Raw genomic sequence first — 20131 nt, 5'->3', positions numbered from 1 at the left:
GTCCAGAACTATTGTATCAAAATCAAAGCCATTATTGGAAAAGAACCGCAAACCTCAAGGTAAGAGGAAGCCTCAGAGTATCAAACTGCCAACCCTTTAACCACAACACATGTCCTTATTACAAGAGTCACAGTGAATGGTCCATGTTTCATTTGAAAAATGTTTTCCAAAATAGAGAGATTTGAAAGTCTGTTTTTCCCAGAACAACAGTGGCATGCCATTCTATGCAGTACTTTCGTACATAATTCACAGAGCCAAAACTCATCAGGGTTTTGTTTCTGGTGCTAGAGTTCAAACCTTGTACATGCTATATTCATATTCTGCCACTGAATACATCCTCAGGCTTTTTATATTTTTTAATACAAAACTTTGTGAGTCAGCAAAGCCGGTAACCCAATTGAGGAACTGGGACGGAGACTCGAAGAGCCTTATCCAAAGCTAGGTTAAGAGGCAGTTTTGCGACTCTGAGATACCACCTTTCACCTGTCAGAATGGCTATGATCAAAAACTCTAATGACAGTCAATGTTGGAGAGGATGAGGAGCAAAGGGAACACTCCTCCACTGTTGGTGGGAGTGCAAACTTGTACAACCACTGTGGAAATCAGTATGGTGGTTTCTCAGAAAATTGGGAATTGATCTACCTCAAGACCCAGCCATACCACTCTTGGGCATATACCCAAGGAATGCTCAATCATACCACAAAGATACATGCTCAACTATGTTCATAGCAGCACTATTTGTAATAGTCAGAACCTGGAAACAACCTAGATGCCCATCAACCAAAGAATGGATTAAGAAAATGTGGTACATATACACAATGGAGTACCTCAGCAGAGAAAAACAATGACATCATAAAATTTGCAAGAAAATGGATGGAACTAGTAAATATCATCCTGAGTGAGGTAACCCAAACTCAAAAGGACAAAGATGGTATATACTCACTCAAAAGTGGAAACTAGATATAAAGCAAAGGACAATCAGACTGCAATCCACAGAACCAGGGAGGCTACCTAGCAGGGAGGACCCTAGGATGACTGTGGCTTATAGTAGGTTTTGGTTTTGCCCAATCACTGGGCAACCTTTATCAAAACATTTCACTATTAGGATAAGAATTTGTACCGTATGTTTTCCCACAGTGTTTAGAAAGTAAAGATGCTGAGGTGACTTTGAGCTAACTTTGATTAATTAAACTTATACAATTATATCATAAAAAAAAAAAAATTTTGTACCGTTATCAAGCTGAGGAAAGAATATGCTGGCTGTACTTTCAGGAGGGGAGGTTAAAATGTTTGTAGATTATGGATGAGCTTATAGAAAAATGTCTGCCGTAAATCAAACAGTGAAGGGGAAGATGAATAGGAATCTCATTTACACAACTTAAGTAAAACATAGCTCTCTGAACAGATAAAGATAGGTTTCTTCTGTATCCCAGAATCTAATCAATATTTATATGTATAATTCAGCTATTATTTGGCTTAAAAGGGCTTATTGGGAAATGTTATCATTTTTACTATTTTCTACAGAGAAAATATTTTCCAGTTTCAAACAACCCTGGACTTTTGAATTATAACCTCTTTTTATGTTCAAGCTGTGTATTATTTCTCCTGCAGTTGTACATAAAATGTTTTTACATTCAAAAAAAGGGATAAATACTATAGAATTGTATTACATGAAATATATAGAATATACAAATTCATAGAGGCAGAAAGATTAGATGCTATCTCAAGATGGAGAAGAAAGGAATATAGAGCAATGATTTCCTATGTATGGGGTTTCTGTTTTGTGTGATGGAAAAGCCCCACAAATGGACTTAGTATCAGGTCATAATATCATGAATGTAATAAATCAATACAATTAATGTAATTAATATCATAAACATAGTTACTGAATGAATACTGTGAATGTAATTAATAAATACCACAAATGTAATTAATATCATGAGTGTAATTAATGAATATAAGTGTAATTAATATTTTGAATTTAATTCATGCCACTGAATTGTGAACTTAAAAATGGTTACAACTGCAATTATTATGTTCATTTAGAAGAATAAGGTGAAATGTAATCAGGTGAAATGTAATCACCACATTATACATGTGTATGAAACTGAAGACAGCGATGTTCTAAGACAGCAATGTTCTAAAATAGAAAGTGGTGATGGTGTCATGGGCCTATGAGGATACTGGACTAAAGTCTATCAAATTGTGCAAACAGGCGAATTGTACACTGTGAATTATTTGTCAATAAAGATTTTATAAAATGTAAAAAAAAAAAAAAGAAAAAAAATACAATAGAGAGCGATGAATTCATTCATTTATGCTATTAAAAAAAAGAGGCAGTTCTGTCACCAAAAAACTCAATTCTTCAATTAAAAAAAAAAAATTCAATCTTCTTTACAAGCCTAAGACACAATACTAGATCAAAGCAACACTTCTAAAGAAAATTACTAACCACAAAACACAGGAATTTAAAATTAAATTTACACTGACCATCGACAATCTAACAAATAAGGAAAAACAGGTATGTGGGTTTTGTTTTTTAGACAGGATCTCAATAGCCCAGGCTGACCTGCAATTCATTTATAATGAGAATGGCCTTGAACTTCTGATCCTTTGCCTCCACCTCCTGAGAGCTGGGTTTACTGGCATATGTTCACCATGCCTAGTTTATGGGGTGCTATTTGATCCAGGACCATTGAGCATGCTAGACAAGCATTATTCAACCAGTAACTGAGCTACATCACCAACCCCAGAGTAATGTCTTTATTTTATTACAACATAAGAATCTGAGTTAAAGTCAAAATGAAACTTTTTCCCCAATTATTTAAGGAATATAACTCTCCTATAGTCCTTAAGAAATTAGTACCTAAAACTAAGAACTTCTTTTTCACTTATGATGTGTTTTCCTAATCTTCACCCAGAACAAAAGATGGGAACCAGGAGAGAATCATAGCAGCTACTTACTGGTGATAAGCATCCCTGGCCTCTAATCCCTGTCCTCCCCTTCCTCAACTTTTTGCTGGATAACTAACCATGTGTTAGGCAAAGTTTTCTCCACATTTGATGTAGGAACAGAACATGTAACTTAGTCCTGAACAGCTAATCTGCATAATCCCACACCTAGCTACAGTACTAATTCTCAGTAACTAAGCCATTCAACTCTGGACAAGAATTCTGTAACAAGTTAGTATGGGCTCTTCTAACTTGCAGAGTAGCACTAACATAAAACCAAACGACACAAACTGGACATGTAAGAACACACAAGCAACAAGGAGAGAAGTGCAAAGGTCACCAAATCAAGTTACTCAACCTACAACTTAGAAGGAGACCAATGGGTCCACACCAATAAAGCCAACTTAAAATTTATTTATTTAGTTTGAATGTGTGTGGATACATGCTCAGAGATCAGGACAACTTATAAACTTATTCCACCCTGTGGATCCCAGAGATCAAACTCAGGTCCTCAGACTTGGGAACAAGCACCTTTACCAAATGAATCATCTCACTGGCCTGAAAATGCTTACATCCTATGAAATTTACAGACAGAATGACTAGGCATGGTGGCAAATGCCTGCAATCCTAGCACTTGGGAAGCTGAGGCAGGACTACACCAAGTTCAAGGCCAGCCTGAGCTGCATGGTGAGTTCCAAGAAAGCCTAAGTTATTTGTTATATAGCAAGACCTTGTCTTAAAAAGAAAAGATCACAAAATAAAAGCTTCAAAGCTTGCTACAATTTACAATAAAGAGTCACAAACCCTTACCATCTATCTCTAGGCAAAACACACTTTCTCCAACTATTGTTATAGGCACTCTCAACTTGTACCAGATTTTCATTATGTTCCATTCATCTTTGGAGTACAGATAACAAGTTAAGTCCAAACTGGCCACAGTGAATTGAAATGATTGTTAGAAACAGGATGTGAACTGGGCAGTGGTGGAGCATACCTTTAATCCCAGCACTTGGGAAGCAGAGACAGGTGGATCTCTATGAGTTCCAGGACAGCCAGGGCTACACACAGAGAAACTATGTCTTGAAAAATAAAAAAAATAGAATAAAAGAAAGAAAGAAACAGAAGGTGACATAACACTGTCTCTCCTATCCATTCTACTTAACTTGCTCATTAAAAAAGGAATGTACATTGCAAAGTTTATTGACATATACAATTTTAGAAGACAAAAAAAATTACTAGACTTCCTTTCACATTAAGCACTTCCCACTGTGCAAAATAACTTAAACAATTAAAACCTGATCACCAGCACTATGAAAATTAAATACCCCCTAAATGCCAGGCACAAAACTAAAAGCTTATATGGTATTCATAGCCTTGTTTTTGTTAACGGGAATGAAGAGACCAGCAGACTCTGAAGCATGAAGCTCACCTATTCTTCAGTACTACTAAAGCAGATACACAAAAACAACTCAAATTCGCAGTATCAAGAGAAAGCTCTCAATGTGTGACAGACTTCTAACCAATCCTTGCTTCAAAGACACTTATAGAAAGTAGTGCTAGAGGCCTAAAGTGGTGGCTCAGTGTTTAAAAGCACTTGTTGCTCTTACAAAGGACCCAGATTTTGTTCCTAGAACACACATGCTAACTCAAAATCATTCATACCTCCAGTCCAGTAGTCCTGACACCTTCTTCTGACCTCCACAGGCACACATGGTACTCATATATGCTGGCGAAACACTCATACATATGAAAATTTTAAATCTTTCTTTAAACCATAAATAGAAGTAAAGAAAACAATTGGCGCTGGGCTTTAATCTCAGCACTGGGAAGGCAGAGGCAGGTAGACATGAGTTCAAGGCCAACCTGGTCTACAAATCAAGTTCCAGTACAGCCAGGTTACACAGAGAAACTATCTCAAAAAAAAAAACAAAGAAAGAAGAGAACAATTAACCAGGAATGTTGGCACACAACACTTATAATCAATCCCAGCACTTTGGAGGCTGAGACAGGAGGAGTGCCATAATTTTGAAGACAGTCCAGGGCCACATAGCACATACAAGGCGTAACAAAACAGAATTCAAGAGAAAAACAAGCCAGATGTAGTGGTCCACACCTTCAATCTTAGCACTCTGGAGGTAGAGGCAGGAGGATCCGAGTTTGAGAGTGGCCTGATCTAACATAGTGAGCTCCATGCCAGGCAGATATGTCTCAAAAACAAATAAAAAATAAAAAAAAAAAAAACTTAATAAACACAACTAAGGCTGGGAAATGTAGCTAGCTGGGGGACTAGGCAGACCATAAGTTTGAGCCCTAGCATAAAATAAACCGGCTTTGATAACACAAGTCTGCCAGGTAAAAGGTGGATGATCACAAATTAAAGGTCATCAACCAATTCAAAGCAAGCAGGAGGCCAGACGATGCTAGAAACAATGGAGGGAGGAGGGAGCATTTGAGAAGTAGCTCTCTGTGGTTTCAAAAGGCTACTAAAACAGCTAGGGCACCAGCTCCCACCCCAGCCTAAGTGTCCTATAAGACTAGCAAGGCTAACTTTGTCCTGAATGACAACTACCAGTCCAATCTTAAGGAATTGCACATCCCCAAGCAAAAGAAGGAATTTAGAGAGACATGGTAGCATACCGATTATAATTCTAGTAGTCGGGAAGCTGAGGCAGGATCATTGCATATTGGAGACCAGTCTAAGCCAAACAGCAAGAACATTGTCTCAAAAAAAAATTCAACTATATACAATACCTTCCTAATGAAGAACCAAGAAACCAAAATGGAAACAAGTCACCCAAGGAAATGAGGTAGAGGTGCAGCTCTGTGGCAGACCATTTACTTACCTAGCATGGGGGGTTTCCGTCCCCAGCACCATTACCCCCCAAAATTAAAGCAAAGTTTAGCAGATATCCACCAAACCTACCTAGAATCAAACAACCTCTTCACTCCTTTAGTTGAAGATACAAAATTCATACTATGCCAAGGGATGCTGTTCTCTTTGGAATGATCACATAAATGAGGAACCAGCCACCAGAATTTTCTTGCCCTGCCCCACTAAAAGCAGCAGGCAGTTTGACAGATTTGGCATAAAAGGTCCAGGGTCTCTCATCCACAAGCCATACTCCCAAGCCCTCTTTTTGAAACAGGGCCTCACTGTGTAGCCCAGGCTGACATGAAACTTGCCACCTTCCTTCCTCAAAATCCCCAAGTAACTAGGATTTACAAGCCTGTATCACCAGGGCCTGCCCAATCACTCCATTTTACTGAACTGTGTCTTCAACAAGGAGACAAAACACAACTTGTTTTCTCTTCCAAATCCTTCTGGCCTTATCCCAACTAAACCACAAGTGCATGCTCAATTTTTCAAAAGCTTATTGGCAATTAAAAGATCCCTAAGGGTCAGTGAATTGGGTTCAGAGGGTAAATGTCCTTGCCACCAAGACTGATGATCTGAGTTTGATGCATGTTTGAAAGAACCAACTCTCTAAAGTTGTGTCCTTTGATTTCCACACACACTGACACACATACTAAGTAAATAAATGTAACTTGAAAATGTATTTTTTGCTTCTCTTTTCCTCCACCATGGTGTCCCATACCCAACTCTGCTTCTCACCCTGTCTTCTCACAAGACTTTCAGAATCAAAGGATTCCTGGCCAAGAAACAAAAGCATAATTGTCCTATCCCTCAATGGATTCAGATGAAAACTGGTAATAAAAATCAGGTACTACTCCAAGAGAAGACACTGGAAAAGGAAGCTGGGTCTCGAATTATTCATATAATGGTAAGACTGAGGGTTTAGTCTGAATCATGGTCATCCACCAACCCTACCAGATGCAGTTCAACATTTTTATACTGGAGACTTGGTCATGTTTAAATCGGGGGTGTGGTTCATCCAGTAAGAAGATATAGAGTCTTTCAGTAAGAGGACCTCTTTTTTTTTTTTTTTTGGTTTTTCGAGACAGGGTTTCTCTGTGTAGCTTTGCGCCTGTCCTGGAACTCACTTGGTAGCCCAGGCTGGCCTCGAACTCACAGAGATCCGCCTGGCTCTGCCTCCCGAGTGCTGGGATTAAAGGCGTGCGCCACCACCGCCCGGCGAGGACCTCTTTTTTTAAAAGAGGACTCAGGCCAGACACAGTTGTAAATCTATAATTCCAACACTCAAATTCAAGGCCATCTTGGGCTACATATGGAGACATTCATAAATAAATAAGCAAGCAAACATATAAGCATGTCCCCAAAGACCCCTTTGCTCAGAGTTCTACCTCAACTCTGACCTTCCTGTGTGCTGACTTCAAAGAATCACCAAGGAGCACCATTCTTTCCTGGCTGTACAACGAGCCATTTTTTAGTTTATCATGTGACAGATTATGTTAAATCCATGAGCACTGCCCACTTAAGAGGATCCCTCCAAAGTCTTTCTGTCAGTTAACACTTAAGTAGTTCATCAGAACTGTGAACAATCTGACTTAAATTTTTAGTGTTGAATTCACGTGTGATATTACTTTAATTTTACCAGTTCTATTTAAGACAGCCAAATATTCTTATAGCTGTATGCCTGTTTTATGGCCACACTCTGAAAAGGTGGGAGTGTGTGAAAGTACATTATTATTCACCCTCATTACAACAAAAAAGGAGTTGAAACTACATACAAAATTTATCCATTCCTGTGAGGTAATAAGCATGTTTTATAGTCTGGAGAGATGATGGTTCAACGTGTAAGAGCACTGGCTACTCTTCCAGAGGTCCTGAGTTCAATTCCCAGTACCCACATGGCAGCTCACAACCATCTATAATGGGATCTGGTGTGCAGATGTACATGAAGACAATACATACATAAATAAAAAGCATGTTTTTATTTAACAGGACACTTAGTAGAATCAATTCACACTGACAACCCAGGAACTACATGTCCTATTCAAATAAAAGCAATGTTCCTCCTCATGAAATTTCCTAAACAAAGAAAACCTATCTATCTGTTTGGAAACTCATTACAGAGCCCAGGCTGGCCTTGAACTCATTGATCCTCCTACCTCAACCTCCCAAGTACTGGGATTACAGGCATTTGCCACAATGTCCAGCAATAAGCATTTAAAATATAGTAATCAAACTAAGAATTATTTTAGCCTGGTGGTGGCACACACCTTTAATCCTAGCACTCGGGAGGCAGGGGCAGGCAGATCTCTGAGTTTGAGGCCAGCCTGGTCTACAAAGGGAGTTAGTTCCAGGACAGCCAGGACAAAAAAAACCCTGTCTCGAAAAAAATTTCGTAAGTTTTGTTTGGTTTGGTTGTTTTTTGTTTTTGTTTTTGTTTTTTTTACTTTGTTTTTTTGATTTTTCAAGACAAAGGTCTCTCTATGTATCTGGTTGTCCCGGGACTCACTCTGTAAACCAGTTTAGCCTTGAACTCAGAGATCTGCCTGCCTCTGCCTCACCAATTCTGAGGTTAAAGGTGTGAACCACCACACCTGGCTCAACCTATCTTTTAAGAAACAGTTCTAGCTTTAACCCTGCAGGGACAACTTATTAGTGTATGCACCAGCACCAAAACTATGGGGACACATTCATAGCAGTAAGTAATATGGCTTAGGCTAGGGACCCAGCAACCAGAAAAAATGTACAAATTTTGCTGTCTTCCCTTTCACACAAAAATTACAAAAGCAAAAAAGGATAAGCCTCGGTTACCAAGATAGCAATTATTATTCGACAACATAGAAGTACTGAGTTTTGGCAGAACCTAATGTCAGGGGCATGCCTTTTATCCCAGCACTCAGGAGGCAAAGGGGCAGATCTCTTGCGTTCCAGGCCAGCCTAGAGAGACTGTCTCAAAAATAAAATAAAGCAAAGCATTGAGCTATTAATACCTACAATGTGAATTCGATGGGGCCATTCATAAGTATATAGCAATCAGGTTACATGGGAATGGAGTGGAAGATATATTCTATTTGTTAATAGTATGTGTGGCAAAATGAAACTGCACATTTTTAAAAGGTGATTTTATTGTATGCAAATTATACACTACAGAATTTAATTTTGCTGAAATTTTAATTTAAGTATTATTTCTTTCTAATTCTCCTTCTATATAAAGCGAAGAGCTACCCAAAGATAATGCTCAAGACCCCCAAGCACCAATAGATGCTAAAAAATCAATTTATTCAAGTAGTGAAAACTTATGAAACTTGGGCTAGGGTTGTGACTCAGCAGCTATCTAACTGCCTAGCATTTTTGAGGCCCCTGGATTCCAACACCAACACCCTCCCCTAAAACTTAAGAAACCCAGCTATATAAAATCAAAGCTGAACAGTAATCATGGAAACTGTGTTTCTAGCAGGGCATGGTGGTACACACCTATAATCTGAGCACTGGAGAAACTGGAAAAGAACCACAAGTTTGATACCAGCCTAAGCTACAGAATGAGACCCTGGCTTACAACAGCAAAAAAAAGGCAATAAATAAAATGTTTCTCTTTCTTCAGTAAGACTGGACTATGAGTTTCTCATTCCTTAAATTAACATTTCAGTTAATAGTTCTCAAAATTACTGTCCCTTCAAACTGCCAAGTGTATTCTAAAAAACTTTCAAAAAATGCTGACACGAGAATCTGACACTCAAGAAGGCGCTCCATAATGTTTCAATCAAAGTTGTTATTTGCTGAACTGCACAAATTTCTATTATCATTACTGGACTTCTAACGTTTGAAAGCCTGTGTCCTAACAATCAAATCCAAATTAATCTTATCACAAGAAAATTCCCGAAGCTGTAACAATGCACTAAGTCAAACTTATTGTTACCAAGATCCAACGGCCAAGACCTTATACCTATACACCTTCAGTCATCAGATCTGAAAATGAACTCCAAAACAGCACCAAACACAAAGCCATCCATTCAAAAACTATTACAGACGCCAGCAATTCACAGTCAATTACAAATTTTAAAAACTATACGTAATTTTGAATTTGCCATAGACAGGATAACACGCACAATCCCAATCTAATCAGCTAGAGTTCAAAGCATTTTAATACTATCAAACTACCATGCTCCAAGGGGCCAGATTCAAGAATCTTCCAAGGTGATCCCCTCTGTGGTACATAAGGGAAAAAAAAAACTTTTCTTCCCTCGAAGACTTTTCCAAACAGAAACAAGGCCCACCAGTCTTCCACTGTAAAGCTTCTCAATCAATCTCAGCACTTTGGAGACAGGGTAAGTTAAGTCCTTGCTAAAGGGTAGGAGCTGGGGTGTCTCAGGCACTGCAAAATAACCAGCACCCTCTGCCCACCACATGCCAACAGCAGACCCCTCTCAGGGATGACAATCAAATGTCCCTCAGGCACTGTCACATGTCCCCAAGGGAGGAGGTGGAAGAGTGTCAAAAACTTGTCTCTAGATATCTAGCTAGAACACCAATGAGATCCTCAAGTTGCAAGGCATTCAAGGTTAGCAGAAGCCAGGACATCAGCCGTCAACCCTAAGCGGCCTGCCCTTCCTCCCTTCCCCCTTACCCTGGCAATGCAGCAAGGTTATCTTTACCTTTGTAGAGGTTGGTGACGGCGGTGGCTGCGTTTTGGAAGGGGACCCAGAGAGAAAGTCCTGGCTGCTGACACACTCGGTCTGGAAACAAATCGGAGCAAAAAAAAAAAAAATAGGGGGGATAAAAAGACACACACAAGGACACAGAGAAAGAAGAGAATGTTATTTGGGCGTCAGTCACACCGGAACGGCCATATTAGGTTTCGCCATTTTGTTCAGGGTTTGGGGATCCCAAAGGGAGCGTGAGACCGGAGTTACTGGGTCGAGGAGGGGGAACCTGACATCAGCGAAGCCGGAGCTGCAAACGGGGCCTGGCAGGCGCAGGGAGGCGCCCCTCGCAGTCTCCGCCCCGAGGCCGGCTCGGGGCACAATAGGGCCGCCCCACCGCCTCCTTCGCCATTTTGTGACAGGGACTCCTCCCCTATCCCCTCGATCCGGCCGGGGACACCGGGACCGGTATGTGGGGACCCTCCAGGGGTACTCCAAGTCGGGGGTCTCCCCATCCTCCATCGCGGCTCCCCCTCCCAGCGCCGCTCCTCCGTCGGCGTCGTGCGAGTCGGATGACAAGGGGTCGGCGGTGCGGCCGTCCCCTCCCCGCCGCCGAGCTGTGCCCGCGGGGTGCGGGGAGCGACCGGGCCCCGGGAAGCGAGCCGGGAGCCGGACGGAAGGGCAGCTCCGGAGGCCGGGGCGGCGCCAAGATGGCGGCGCGGCCTCACCTTTGTAGAGCTGAGCCACGGCAGTGGCCGAGTTCTGGAAGAGATGCCACAGCTTCTGCTGCTTGTGCTCGGGCTGCGCGGCGGCCGCCGCCTCCTCCTGCAGCTCGGGGGACAGCTGCTCGTCCTGCTCGGCCTCGGCCAGGCACTGCCGCTCCCACTTGGAGAACCAGTGCTCGGGCCCGTGCTCCTGAATCTCCGCCTCGCCCTCCTCCTTCCGCTCCTCCATCCTCCGCGGCCTCCCGCGGCCTGGCCGCCGCCGCCGCCGCCGCGTCCTCCTCAGGCGGGGCCCCCGCGGGAGCGTCGTCGTCAACAGGCCCGGGGACAAGGGGCCCGGCGGCCGGCCCAGGCCTCCGCTGCAAGCCCGCGGAGCCGGCGCCCGCCCCGCACAGCCCGGGGCCTCTGCCCGCCTGACCTCGCTCAAATGCTCCGCACCCTGCCCCGGCCTCGCCCGCACCCCTCTACCGCCCGCCCACCGCGCCCCGACCTCGCTCCGACCCCCGCCGCTCTCCGCCCGGCCTTCCCCGGCCGGCCTGCGCCGCCGAGCCCACCCCGAAGACTGAGGAACGTCGTCGACGGCGGCGGCGTCGACGCCTCTGCGGCGGCCGGGCCCCGCCCTCCCCCGCCCACATGCTGACTGGCAAGCGCCGCCCACTGGGCCAGCGGCGCCCCCGGGAGGAGGCGGTTGGGGCGCGCCCCGCCGTCAGCCTTCCCCATTGGCCCGCCGCAACGGGTTCCGCGTGCCGGCCCCTGAACACAGCGTTCCGATTGGCTCGCCCGCCTGTCGCCCTGATGTCATCAATGGGCGGGGGTGGGGAAGGAGTAAATGTCAGGGAACACGAAGACCGTAGAGCAGGGAGGAGTTGACAGTGTTTGCGTGCAGCCAACCAAAGCAGAAAAAAAAAAAAAAAATAGATGGACGCCGTCGCGGAGGGGCTGCGCGTGCGCAGTGCTTGCTGTCCCTTGTTGTCCAGCTAGGGTCACGTGACTCGGCCCGGTGACCGCACCCGGCGGGGGCCTTTCTGGGGCTTGCAAGCCCGTGGTCACGGAGTGTTTATGTGCTGATTCGGGGTTCCTGAGAAGTGCGGTCTATGTCTGTTTCCAAAGCGCTTTCCACGTTCTTACACCAGAGTTCCTAATCTTAGTGGGGCACATAAATCGTGCGAGTCCAAAGGAAAATTCTCCCGAGGTGCGAGCGCCCCAGGGACGCCCACCGCGGCTTCCAGGAGAACGGACCGGCCCGTGCTGGACATCGGTCCCGCCTTGGGCTAGTAGCGGCTCCGCACCTGTCCTGTGCACGCTCCCGGGACACGTGCAACCGCCGCGTCCCTCCCCCGCCCCTCATGTGCAATTGCTGGCACCCCCGCGCCTGCGCAGCGCCTGACGGGTGGGCAGTCCGGGGAACCGCAGCTGGGAAGAGGAGGGCAGCAGCGATGACCGACCTCTCAGCTTCCTAGCTGACAGCCCGGGCAGAGGTCCCCCTATGCCGTCTGCACAGCCTGAAAGTCCCAGCAGGATCTGACCCTGCCTGCTCTGGCTTCTCCCGAAATCACCCTCTGTTCTGTCCAATTACTCTGATCTCTGATCCGTCGCATTCCCCCAACTCCTAGTTTCTGGTCTGTCTGAAAGTTCATACTCCTTTTTCCTCGAAACTGGACTCAAAGGCGGGCGTGGTGTCGCTTTAAACACACACACACACACACACACACACACACAGACTTTTTTTTTTTTTTTTTTTTTTTTTTTTTTTTTTTTTTTTTTTTTTGGTTTTTCGAGACAGGGTTTCTCTGTGTAGCTTTGCGCCTTTCCTGGAACTCGCTTTGGAGACCAGGCTGGCCTCGAACTCACAGAGATCCGCCTGGCTCTGCCTCCCGAGTGCTGGGATTAAAGGCGTGCGCCACCACCGCCCGGCTCCACAGAGACTTTTTTTGTAGTCCTGGGGCTCGCTAGGTATAGCGGGATAGCCTCGAACTCAGAGATCCTCTTGACTCTGCCTCCCACGCGCTGGGGTTAAAGGTGTGCACCGCCACACCTGCAGAGTTTTTGTTTCGTTTTGTTGTTTTAAATCCTAAATTGGCTTCAATGAAGCCTAAGCAACATTATCGTAAATCAACACCTGGACCCTTCAGATGCCCACAACTAGCCTGTAAAAAGCAACCTATGCTTCAGCGAGACCTGGTGGAACACACCTGCAAGCAATCCTTGCCCTCAAGAGGATCGTCACAAATTGAGTTCCGTGTAAGCCAGAACATCAGAGGAAAAACCTAGTCTCAAAAAATTAAATTAAATTTAAAAAGTAGCCTGTGCAAAAGCCACAGGGCATTAAGTCAAATATGGGAGGTAGACAAAAAGTCCCAGCGTGGGATTAGAGGACATTCAAAAGTCGGAGTTTCTCTGAATTGGGAGTGAGGCTCAGATAAATTCCTAGCAGACTGGAGAAGATATAATGAAAATTGTAAGTCATTCATTCTGCCTATCTCAGTTAGATCTTCCACAGCAGTCCTGCTCCCAAGAAATAATCTCAGAGAACTGAGTCATTTGAGTGTGTCCTGTGTGTGTGTGTGTGTGTGTGCTAGAAGTGGATGTCCTCACTCAAGGGGAAAGGGGGATGGGGGATCTGAAATGCCAGCACTCAGGAGCCTGAGGTTCCAGGATCATGATAAATTTTAGGCCAGCCCTAGGCTACAGAGTGATTTCCAAGCCAGCCTAGGGAGTCAGTCCCTGACTTAGCTGAACCCAGCCTAAAGGTTCAGCTAGCTGGTGATCTGAGTTCAGACCCCGAACCCATATAGGGGTGGGAGGAGACAACCAACCCCACAAAGTTCCCCTCTGACCTCCACACACACTGTGGCACACATATACCATACACGGGATAATAATAAATGAAATGCATTGGGGGTGTCCTGTTTTTGTTTGATTTAGGCTTTGAGACAGGACCTCACTCCAGACTGACCTAGAAATCACTATTTGCCCAGGCTGGGCTTGAACTACTGGCAATCCCATTTCTCTCAAGTGCTGAGATAACAGTGCTGGTGAGGTGATTATTTTACATGTTAATATATATATTTGTTTTTTTCGAGACAGGGTTTCTCTGTGTAGTTTTGGTGCCTGTCCTGGATCTCACTCTGTAGACCAGGCTGGCCTCGAACTCACAGCCAAGTGCTGGAATTAAAGGCATGCACCACCACTGCCCGGCTCCATGTTACTGTTCTTCAAACCTTTTCCTCACAACAATTTGGACATCATGCATGTCGGGAAGCAAAGGACTCTGAGGATGCTGCAGAGCAGCCCTGCATAGCATGCCTTCTCCAGAGTGCTGAGATTGCAAGCTTGCCTCCCTGCAGTGCTGCCCCACGTTTGACCAAATTATGTGGTGCTGGGAATAGAACCCAGGGCCTTGTGCAGGTGAGGCAAGCACTCTACCAACTGAGATGCATCCCCAGCCCTCCCCCTTTCAGTTTTTATTATCTACATTTGTGCGTGATGTATGGATAGGCACACATGCCAGGTCACACATGGAGAGATCAGAAGCCTTTTTTTGTTTTGTTTTATTTTGTTTTTCGAGACAGGGTTTCTCTGTGAAACAGCCCTGGCTGTCCTGGAACTTGCTCTGTAGACCAGGCTGGACTCAAACTCACAGAGATCCGCCTGCCTCTGTCTCCCAAGTACTGGGATTAGAGATGTGTGCCACCCCCGCCTGGCAGAGGTCAGAAACCTTTTATCATGTCAACTTCACATGCATTCTGGGACTCAAACAAACCAGCAAGCTTGCACAGCAAAAGCCTTTTCCCACTGGGCCAGCTCGATAGACCCACCAACCCCACCCCCTTCTTTGGATAAAGGATCTTGCCAAGGCTGGTGTCTAACTGGAGCTCCTAAAGCATGGGTCTCCCCAGTCACCACAATGAGCCAAGGGAAGGCAGAGGTAGAGGGTGTCTTTTTAATAACCTGGAAATCAGCAAGAACTTGGGGGGGGGGGGGAGTGTTAATTAGGTTGGGTTTTGGTTTTCTGAAACACACTGTGTCATTCAGGCTGATCTGGAATGTGTAGCAATTGTCCTGCCTCAGTCTCCTGGGTTACAGGTGTGTGACCCCACACCCAGTTTGCAAACATTTGGATAAGAGAGGTGCCATCTTAATGAGGGTTACTGTTGCTATAACAAAACACCAAGACCAAAAGCAGCTTTGGAAAGAATGGGTTTATTTGGCTTATGCTTCCACATCACTGTTCATCGTTGAAGAGCAGGAACCTGGAGGCAGAAGCTGATGCAGAAGCCATGGAGGGTGCTGCTTATTGGCTTGCTCCCCATGGCTTGCTCCCCATGGCTTGCTCAGTCTGCTCTCTTATAGAAGCTGGAACCACCAGCCCTATCTACATTTGTACTACCTACACTGGACTGAGCCCTCCCACATCAGTTACAAATTAAGAAAATGCCTCACAGGTTTGCCTAAAGCCTGATTTTATGAAGGCATTTTCTCAACTGAGGCTCCCTCCTCTCTGAGGACTCCAGCTTGTGTCAAGTTGACATCCAACTAGCCAGGACAGGTGCTTTGCTTCCTTGAATGCAGTAGCTGCTCAAGTTCAATGTTGCCAAACAAAATCCCACGAGTCCTACACTTCACTCCTGTTGTAGTGGACTGTGAGACATGCGGCTCTCGGTCTTCTCACAGAGGAAAGAACATGACCGGCCCATTTTGCTGAATCAAAAGTCATAGGCAAGCAGGGCGTGGTAGCACATGCCTTTAATCCCAGCGTTCAGGAGCAGAAGCAGATAGACCCCAGTTCCAAGCCAACCAAGGGTACTACTTAGACCCTGTCTCAAAACAAACAACAAAATGTTTTTAAGTTAAAGCCAATGTCTGAGGTTCTGTGTAAGATAATCATATACCACCTCATCTTTGAAGAATCAAGTTTGGAGTTTGTTTATTTTGGTTTTCATTGTTATTTCTTTTTGAGATGGGGCTTATTATGTAGTCTCAGCTGGCCGCCTCCTCATTGTGTAGCCCAGGCTGACCTCAAACCCTTGCCTCGAGCTCCTCAGTGCCAGACTGCCAGGCATTCACCAGGATCATGTTGGAAGTTGTTTTTGTTTGTTGAGTCAGGGTTTAACTATGCAGCCATAGCTGGCCTGGAACTCAATATTAAACTCGATGGCCTTGAACTCATAGAGATCTGCCCAAATGCTGGAAATAAAGGTATGCACCACCACACCTGGTTCATGTTGATGTTTTAAGGAATGAAGTCATATTTGTTCTCCTTGTAATTCAGACTCAATGAGCAGCTTTGACCCTGACCTTTACTTGTGAAGACACCTATTTTTGGTCATAGATCCAAGAAGGAATGTGATTATATCACACAAATACTAGATCTCTAATTAACATGGGAAGACATCTGCTTTATTACCAAAACATTCAGCCAGCAGGAGAAAGCCTTTATTTTCACCTCAAAACAGTTTATTGGTTTGTTTGTTCAAGAAATGCACCTTGACATCCTATTTCAGTTTCTTTCTCCCTACCCCCAGGGTTTCTCTGTGTAGCCTTGGCTATTATGGAACTCTAGACCAGGCTGATCTCAAACGCAGGGATTCACCTGCCTCTGTCTCCCAAGTGCTGGGATTAAAGGTGTGCGCCACTACACTTGGCTCTTTCCCTTTTTAAATTGCATTTATTTGTGTTTGTGTGCCTCAGGCATGAAACTCAGACTATCAGCAAGCACCTTTATCAGCCCAGAGTTTCTGAATTCTGATACTAATTGTCAGAGTTGAGATAATATTCGTTGTGGTTTACAAATGTAATTAATATCATGAGTGAATTAATATGTTGAATGTAATTCATGCCACTGAATTGTGAACTTAAAAATGGTTACAATTGCAAATGTTATGTTCATTTAAAAAAATAAGGTGGAGCCAGGCGGTAGTGGCGCACGGCTTTAATGCCAGCGCTTGGGAGGCAGAGGCAGGTGGATCTCTGTGAGTTCAAGGCCAGCCTGGGCTACAGATTGAGTTCCGGGACAGGCTCCAAAGCTACACAGAGAAACCCTGTCTCGAAAAAACAAACAAACAAACAAACAAATAAATAAATAAGGTGGAATGTAATCACCATACATTGCATGTGTGTATGAAATTGAAGACAGCAATGTTCTAAAATAGAAAGTGGTGATGGTGTCATGGGCCTATGAGGATGCTGGACTAAAGTCTATCAAATTGTGCAAACAGGCAAATTGTATGCTATGTGAATTATTTGTCAATAAAGATAAAAAATATTCTTTGTGGTTTTTGGTTGTTTTGAGACAGTTTCTCTGTGTAGTCCTGGCTGTCCCAGAACTTGCTCTGTAGACCAGGCTGGCCTCGAACTCAGAGATCCACCTGCCTCTGTCTCCTGAGTGCTCAGATTAAAGGCCTGTGCCACTATGCTCAGCACTTTTCTTTTGTTTTTTTATGTGTATTGATGTTTTGCCTGCATAAATGTCTGTGTGTGAGTGTCAGATCCTCTGAACTGGAGTTACAGACAGTTGTGAGCTGCCATGTGGGTGCTGGGAATTGAAGCTAGGTCTTCTGGAAGAGCAGCAGTGTTCTTAACTACTGAGCCATCTCTCCAGCCCCCACCCCCAGAGTCAAGCTACTATTCTATAGCTTATTACCTGGGTCTCCACACCTGTCTTATTATCAATGACACATGGGACAGAGGAATGTGAAAGTAACAATGAAAGACCTTGGTGAGGGGCTGGAGGGATACCTCAGCGGTTAAGAACAATTGTTCTTGCAGAGGAGGCATGACTGCTTATAATAGTCCATAACTCCAGCTCCAGTGGATCCAGAGCCCTCTTCTGACTTAGACAGGCACTAGGCATGTTCATGGTATGCATATATATGTGCAAGCAACACACTCATACATATAAAAATAAAATAAGCCCCCAAACAATTTTTTTTTCCAAAAACAAATTTTAAAATACTAAAAAAAGATTTTTGGGAAATGTGAACTGCAGTGCACATCTGTGATCCCAGCACATTAATAGGTTTTCTGCCTCTTCTATAATAGGTTTCTCCAATGACCCAGTAAGCCAGATCAAGCCTAACTGAAAAAGTGTAAGGACAGATTTATTTGAGCAAAGCAACTTCCCAGTGAGTTCTCCAGTCCCAGAGATCAAGGCCGGAGAAGCCGCGCATGAACTAAAGCAGGGGGCTTATAGAGGTTGTAGGCGAGGAGGTGGTGATGGGTCTGCCTCAAGTCGGGTTTGTGCCCAAGTGTGGTCAAAAGCTGACCGCTTTACGCAGGGACTTGGGTGGCTGGCAACTTCAGGGGAGGAGCTGCCACAGCCGCCCAGAGTACAGAACTGGGCTTTTTGGTGCCTTCCCTTTGTTCAGATTCTCTGAGTGGGCAGGGTTTGGAGAGGCAGGAATGGGGCTTCTCAGACCTTGCAGGAGTGAGCTGTAAGTTCCAACAGAACACACAAGGGTGTGTGTGTGTAAAACCACAAACAAACATCTAACCTCATGGACCAGATATAATAATACACATTTATAATCCCACTACACAGGACTAAGGCAGGAGAATTGCTAGTTTGAAGCTACATAAGTAAGAAACCAGCAAAAGCCAGATACTCAAGAATGCTAACAATATTTCCTACAACTAAGCTGAAACCCCAACTTTAGGAGATGAAACTCTGACCCATAATCTTCAAAGAATCAAAGGTCTTTTTTCTTTTGTGAGACAGGGTCTCTCTATGTAGCCCTGGCTGTCCTGGAACTTGCCATGTAGACCAGACTGGCCTTTAACTCAGAGATCTGCCTGCCTCTGCCTCCCAAGTGCTGAGATTAAAAGCCTGCACCACTACACCACACACACACACACACACACACACACACACACACACACACACACACACACCACATACCCTGCTCCCAAGAGAGACAGAATTTCTGACCTTATGCAGGAAATGGCGGTTGTTCCTCAAGAATGTCTCAAAACTTCAATGTAAATGTCTATTCTACCATGATTCTTTGATACTAGTACCTAAGTTTTTATTTAAGTAGGCCTTGTCACTAATTCCAGAAGAATGCGGTCTCACCCCCACAAGCTTTTCTTTTCCTGGTTCCCACTCCTAATTAACTACTCAGCTAATTGCTGCAGGATCACCATAGAAGACCGAAGACCATCAAGTATACCCAGGTAGTAAGAAACAGTAACAGTTGAAAGGTATTTATACCCCCAGACCAAAAAGGGTCTAGATTCTGCAAAAACAGGCCTTAATATAACAATCCATTACTGTTAGATGCTCTCAACAATTGATTGCCTGTGTCTCCTGGATGCTAAACTATTAAAGGAAACAGGTGCCTTAAAATAATCTGTCTCTGATAAAGCTTATCTCAGGTAAAAATTAAAAACATTTTCCAATCTCTCTCTCTCTCTCTCTCTCTCTCTCTCTCTCTCTCTCTCTCTCTCTCTCTCATTAACCAATGTAAGCAGAGTACTAACACTTAGCACTACAATGTCATGGTCACTAGCCCAAGACTTTAATTTTTATCATGGCTGCTTAATATGTTTAAAATTTTTTCTAAGCTCCAGAAACCAGCTTAAATCCATCTGGACAGGTCGGATCTACTTCAGATAAGTGCTAAACCCAAACTTTCCTGGTCTAGGGACCCCCTCTATCACCCTGGGAACCCCCAAAGGAAAAAATAAAAATAATAATAATTCTTTCTTCTAAGCTTTTCTCCATCTCACCAGCATCCTGTCAGACACAAGCAGCCAGAGTCCCAGGCCAAGAAAGATGAGCAGCTCCAAGGCAGCAGACGATAGCAACAGCCCACCATCCCAGGACCAGTCTACCTCAGAAGCCCCCTTCCCTACTCCCCCCAAGAGTCAACCAACATCTACCAAGTCAGCTGGAAGCAGTTTTCCAGGAGAAACAACGCCCCTATTCCTGTTCACCCACTTTTTTA

The 20131-nt window shown here is 44.4% G+C and overlaps 1 protein-coding gene and 1 pseudogene across 1 annotated transcript in view; one reads left to right on the top strand and one right to left on the bottom strand.

Moving 5' to 3' along the window:
• Nucleotides 1-11666, bottom strand: part of Hapstr1 (HUWE1 associated protein modifying stress responses) — a 31571-nt gene extending 19905 nt beyond the window's left edge. The window contains exons 1-2 of the mRNA XM_052759435.1: nt 11193-11666; nt 10477-10557 (exon numbers count right to left, since the gene is read on the bottom strand). Coding sequence (XP_052615395.1) covers nt 10477-10557; nt 11193-11418 — 307 coding nt within the window. The 5' untranslated portion in view covers nt 11419-11666. The remainder of the gene's footprint in view (nt 1-10476; nt 10558-11192) is intronic.
• On the top strand, nt 6513-6853 carry LOC128121445 (60S ribosomal protein L39-like; annotated as a pseudogene).
• Nucleotides 11667-20131: the final 8465 nt, after the last annotated feature.

This window comes from Peromyscus californicus, unplaced genomic scaffold, assembly GCF_007827085.1.
Source record: "Peromyscus californicus insignis strain IS unplaced genomic scaffold, ASM782708v3 Scaffold_3__1_contigs__length_106647218, whole genome shotgun sequence".
Taxonomy (NCBI): domain Eukaryota; kingdom Metazoa; phylum Chordata; class Mammalia; order Rodentia; family Cricetidae; genus Peromyscus; species Peromyscus californicus.
This window is presented reverse-complemented; position numbering and strand designations above follow the sequence as displayed.